At 42.2% G+C, this 5788-nt stretch overlaps 1 protein-coding gene across 2 annotated transcripts; it reads right to left on the bottom strand.

The window, feature by feature from the left end:
* Positions 1-293: 293 nt before the first annotated feature.
* On the bottom strand, positions 294-4744 carry LOC147623555 (uncharacterized). 2 transcript variants are annotated; one of them, XM_086820101.1, is made up of 8 exons: positions 4566-4744; positions 4065-4208; positions 3746-3918; positions 2159-2208; positions 1779-2079; positions 1305-1493; positions 914-1096; positions 294-814 (listed from the first exon to the last, which is right to left on the bottom strand). In XM_086820101.1, the coding sequence occupies exons 2-8, from the start codon at positions 4189-4191 to the stop codon at positions 584-586; spliced, it is 1254 nt and encodes a 417-aa protein (XP_086676227.1). In that variant the 5' UTR covers positions 4192-4208; positions 4566-4744; the 3' UTR covers positions 294-583. The 2 variants fall into 2 exon arrangements, with proteins under 2 accessions (XP_086676227.1, XP_086676228.1); XM_086820102.1 differs by having other exon boundaries at positions 4065-4205.
* Between the last annotated feature and the right edge of the window lie 1044 nt (positions 4745-5788).

Here is a 5788-nt window from a genome sequence, read left to right as displayed (position 1 = left end):
CCTTACGAATTTACACTGAAGGATATAGATATAGCTCACATTGCTTTGGTAGCACTTTTCAAACTATCGCTAGTTTCCTTTCGTACAGGAAGAAGTCCTCCCAAAGCACTTAAACCTAAATTCATGATCATTCATATAGAACTTTTAAGACTGTTTTTTTTTAATCAATCTTTTAAGATTTTGAATAAAACTCTGAAACCAAATCTCTTTATGGGGAAATCTATAATGCTTATCTTTTGCTTGAACTAGTACACATCTGAATCATCTTATAAGGTAAAATTCTCATTTGTCACTCATTTAGGAGAACACAGGTTAATACTGTCCTTCAATTCTATGTAGTATAAGTTAAATGCATATATTATTTCTTATTTTCCATCCCAGACAGCCTCAGTGGCCATGCTGTATTGACTGGTTTATTGAAGAGTCGGTGACTGTATGTGAGATTGTATTCCTAGACAAAAAGTCTGTATTGTCTGCCATCATCCCTGACCCTCAAAAGACTCAAGAGAAGATAGCCACTTTCTTGGCCTTGCTAAAAATCTCCAAGATACCACATAGACCACAACCCATCTCAGGGGTTGTCCTACAGGACTGCAGATTTTTTCTCCAAGGTACCAAGTATATCATCAAAGCTCTTTTTGAAAGAAGCCACCGCCTCTGTTTCCAACAAGGACCCAACATCTGCCCAATGAATACCCAGCTCCTCAATTTTGTTGTAAACTTTCTGAGCTCCCACATAGTCCATATCTATAGTCCTCGAGACTTTTCCATGATCCACAAAAGCCTTGAGTGCAGCATCCGGCATCGTTGAAACCTAGAATCAAGGCACAGAACACAAAGGATGGCATCAAAAGATCCACAAAACCAAATGAATACATCAAAGAATGGTTATCATTGATGTGTCACTGCTTACTGTATCAGGACCAATAAGAGCAGAGACATAATGTGTATCTGGGTATGCCAGGTTTTTGACATTAGTCGACGCCCACATCAAGCGTTGTTTTTGCGCTCCACGATGTTTGAGAGCTTCCCATCGCGAGCCAGAAAACTTGTCCTGGTATAGTTTGTAGGCCAGTGCAGCGTGAGCAATAGCAGCCTGCCAAGAAGCTTGGCTTAAACACCATTTTGGAAGGGATTTTAAGGGAAATCAACTCGATTAGATTGATAACTCCCCTAGAAACGGGTGTAAGCTTATGTCTGTAAAGCCCCTAAACATCCATTTTATCAGCCACTCTCACTTGGCAATAAAGGAGGAGAAAAGAAAGAAAGAAAAAAGAAGGAAAACATGCGTAGAAACAACTCACCTTTCCTCGGAGTGCCAGGGCTTCCTCAGTTCCGATTTCTTCTAGCCTTTTGTCAACCAGAATATCAACCCTGCTTACATAGAAAGCAGCAGCACTGGCTACCCCTGAAAGATCTGGATTCTCCAAAGCTTCCAATCCTTCTATGTATGCTTCCATCACAGCCTCATACCTCGGCAATGAGAAAATAAGCTGCACATCGTAGGTCCAGGAACGTCATTCAACAAAAACGAATGCCATCATTTGGATGCACAGGAGATGGTTTCTTAACCAGGCCTATTTACAGTCTTCACATATACAAGAGAGAGAGGGGGGGCATTTTGTTTGTTAGCTTCTAACATATAGGGGTGTTTAATGTTACAAGTATGTAGAGTATATACTAACACGATATGTGATGTGTATATTGATCAAGACGCATAAAAGACCTATTTTTCATTACCCTCCGCATGCAGGTGATATAGGGATTCATCCGCTTACCGTAACATTGACATTTATTCCCAAGGAAATAACTGTTTTGATGGCCGGGACACATTCTGCAGTCGCAGGGATTTTGATGTGAGCATTTGGCCGGTTTACTACACTGTGCAGCCATTTTGCAGCTGCAACTGTCTTCTCCGTCTCGTGTGCAAGCCTTGGTGAGACTTGTACTGAAACATACCCATCTTTACCCTTGCTCTGTTCATATATGCCCTTGAGAAGCACACAAGCATCCTGAATGTCCTTCACAACTAGGCCCCAATAGGCATCTTCGATCCCATTGCCTTCTTCGATAAGCTGCCTGTAAGATGTAAGAAGGTACTTGAAATCCCAAGACAAAAACAAGTACATATTGTTGTTAAAATTGACACGGCTTTTACCTGAATTGATCATCATAAGCACTTGAGGAAGATATCGCTTTCTGAAATATCTGCAATCACATAGAGGACAAATTAGGTGTTCCTGGCCTACAACTCTCAATTGTCTCTCTCATGACAGACGGGTAGGCCTCAAAAGGATCATGACAAGTCCGATCAACACACCAATATTGTCAACATCGGAAACAGCCTCCCAGTGCAACCAAGGGGTCACCATTAGACAGATCACAGCAGCTTTAGAAAGCCAGGCGCCCCCTGTCCACAGGGACCTTGGGTGCCATCATTGGAACAGCTCCAATCCTCAAGCGGTACAGGAGTAGTATGTATACTGTATGTGATGATGCCACAATAGTCTCTCGTGGATTACATGTATTACTTCTGGTCTCATGTGTTAGAATATGCAGCGGAGATGAAGACAAAATCTGAGAACACAAGAGCAAGTGCAGAAAAATAAATGGCATGGGGCAATGGGGCCATTTTATATGACCCCAAACATGCAGTCGGCCTGTAGAAAAGGCAGCCGACTCGACCTGAATCTCCACGACCAGCCAAAAGCACCAATCGGCCAGCTGTACACAGTCGGCCAGCATCCATGAGAGGTCGGGGACCTGAAGGAGCAGTCGGCCAGCATATGGGTCCTCCTGCCATCACAGGGCAACCACCCAAGCCAAGGAAAAAATAGGGAAAAATGGGAAAAAATATGCCGCCAGAGCAACATCTGAGATAGCGACTTCGTAAAGAGGTCCACCGCACTGTCCTCCGTCGAACAAAACTCTAGCAAGATATCATCAGAAACAATCTATTCACGAAGAAAGTGCCTTTGGATGACCAAGGATTCCATCACTGGAAACCCAATCCCGCTAAGTAACCTCTGTAACTTCACCACCTCGCAAGAGCACCACAAGCAGCCCGGCACTCTGCCTCTGTCAACAAGGCAAGAGATAGCTGCCTCTTACTGCTCCATAAAACTGCAGCCGAGGGTAAAACTGTCACCTGAAGTAGATCTCCTTGTGTCTAGATCTCCTCCCCAATCTGAGTCACTCCAACCGTGGAGTCAGACTCCATCCATCAATCCCCCTCCTGTGTAAAAGAGTCCAAGATCCTTCGCATGCTGCAGAAACCACAAGATACACAATCCTGCCTCCCAAAAAGTCATCTGCAAACATAAGCTCAACAACCTCATCAGGAAGCTCCCGTCCAATCTAGTATACATCAACCAAACCAATGAACCATTCTGCTTCCGAGTTAGAGAGACACCATACTCCTCACAAGGATCAACAACTGTTACAGTCGGCCAGCATATGGGTCCTCTTGCCATCCCAGGGCAACCACCCAAGCCAAGGAAAAAATAGGAAAAAATGGAAAAAAATATGGAGAGTGGGGAAAAATGAGAAAACACCTAATAAGGGCGGGCACACCCACAACAAGGCCCTGGTGTATATGGATAGACAGGAGATGACTTCTAACATCATGGACCCTCTGGTCCTTTTGAAGATGTTGATCTCTCTCTCTCTCTCTCTCTCTCTCTCTCACACACACACACTCGTGCGCACTGCACACCCACGCATGCATCTGCTAAGTATTACTTACTGTGGGATTACTTGTAACACCTCGAACCCCGCTGTCAATCAAGGGCTTCAAATCTGTTACAGGCCGCTGCAAATTATCATACCAAGGGCTTTGCTTCTGCTGGTCATAAAGTTCATGTAAAAGTGTCCTCTTTGAAACCTTAGTTTCTCTTTCAAGGATAGCACACCGTACCCTGCAAAGCTAGCACATGTATCAGGCTTCACATCAGCTACAAGGAATGGACGTGCTCTCATAAACATCCGATTAATAGAGTTAAATTTTTGCATTCTTTATTTCAAACTTTTGTCATGACCATGGTTTGTGAAGAGCAAAACGTTCCCTTTATGGAAGCCTTTGAGGGAGACAGACTTTCCTCCAAAATACTGTGTAGCTCTACGAGAGACTTGAACAGCTTGTTGGCTTCCCAATCTATCTATGTTTAAGCCACGGCTGTTCAGGCATGCCATTGTCCACCTCTAAACTGCTGCATTAAAAATAATTAGCCACCCATTACAAAGAGAACAGAACTTGACACACTTTTCACAGGCCCCTGATGTCAGTTTTGGGACTCTCATCATTAGGGAGGCCCATGTTTACATCTAGGTGGAGATTGTGTCTTAACATGAATCTTGCTCAATAATCTTGAAAGCAGATGCAAGGGCAAAAATACCCACAAAGGCAACCAAAGAAATCAGTACATACAGGAGCAGCATGCATCATGCATTCAAAGTAAAAAGAAATATAGGATGTCTGTCAATAGTAAAAACTATGGTGGCGTCCTTCATGTGCCAGTTTTGAAAATAAAAGATTCGAGAAAATCAAGCAAAGGTTTAGAACTGACCATATACTTGAAACGTGAAGCACACCGATGATTAATGCAAGGCTACTTGGAATATTAGGCACTAGCCTGAGAGAAAAATCAGAAGAAAGATGTAGCAAGAGCAGGATGATGCTTCTGTAAAGGAGGAGTATTAGTGAAGCACAGAAAAGCGCCCACGCTTTTCTTTTCATCAGCAAAAATTAACAACACGATTATCTCTTGCACAATTTTATTTTATTTTATTTTTTGGATTTTTTGGAGACGTCTGCATCAGCCCCCGCTTGAATAAAATTTAAGAACTGAAACTCTGAAAACTCGTAGTACTACGCTACATTAGAGTTTAATCTCGAGAGGCCATGTTGTACATTATCGCCTCAACACTCTATTTCCTACCAGGTCTTTAAAAAAGATCCTTGTTAGGTGGTATCAATGGATAGCATTGATAATATCACGACGCCTTTTTTGGGGCCGATAAAGTAAATTACGACAAGTAAATTAAGACGAGTAAATTAAGGGTGAAAAGCATAAAATATATTGGTTTGAAACAGCATCATTTTGTTACTTAAAGGTATAGTGTAGTGGTAAGATGTTTCCAAGGATGACCCAATTTTTTTAGTTCAAATCCTCTTTTGCACATAACATCTTGCTCCTAATTTTTCTAAGTCCCAAACCCAAATTCACTCTCATCCCATGATGTATACTACGAAGTAAACTATGATTTGTTGAGTAAACTAAAAAATAAACTATGCCCACTTAGTAAACTACAAAGTAAAATATGAAGATGAAATTTTCCCAGTTTTTTGTAGTTTACTCGACGTACTTTACTTGCCTTAGTTTATTTTATCCGACGGCCAAAAAAGGCATCGCAATTTTGATCAATGCTGACAAGAGTTTTTAAGACCCCATGGGAGATAGTGCTGAGGGAGGCCATGTGCCAATTCCGTGTAGATGGTGGAAATGTTTTGAGAAGTCGTGGGATCAAATCTCCTCCGACGATACCGTGAGGCAGACAGTAATAGGTAGTGTATGTTTATTGTGGTGTTCAATTCCAATCATCTCAAATATATATATACGTGTGTGTGAATATATATACATATGTACATGTATACTTAACTATGTATGTGTGTATATGTGCCAGTGCCATGGGATTTGGTGCGCGGCTCCCTTGGGGTTTTGGCATTTAGGGTGGATCTTCTTCGATGTGGAAATGGGTAGGGCCACCTACACAGAGACTTGGTATTGCC

Source organism: Cibotium barometz, chromosome 26 (assembly GCF_041138505.1).
Source record: "Cibotium barometz isolate CiBa-2024 chromosome 26, ASM4113850v1, whole genome shotgun sequence".
Classification (NCBI taxonomy): Eukaryota; Viridiplantae; Streptophyta; class Polypodiopsida; order Cyatheales; family Cibotiaceae; genus Cibotium; species Cibotium barometz.
The sequence above is the reverse complement of the archived record's forward strand: the minus strand, read 5'-3'. Positions and strand labels throughout refer to the sequence as shown.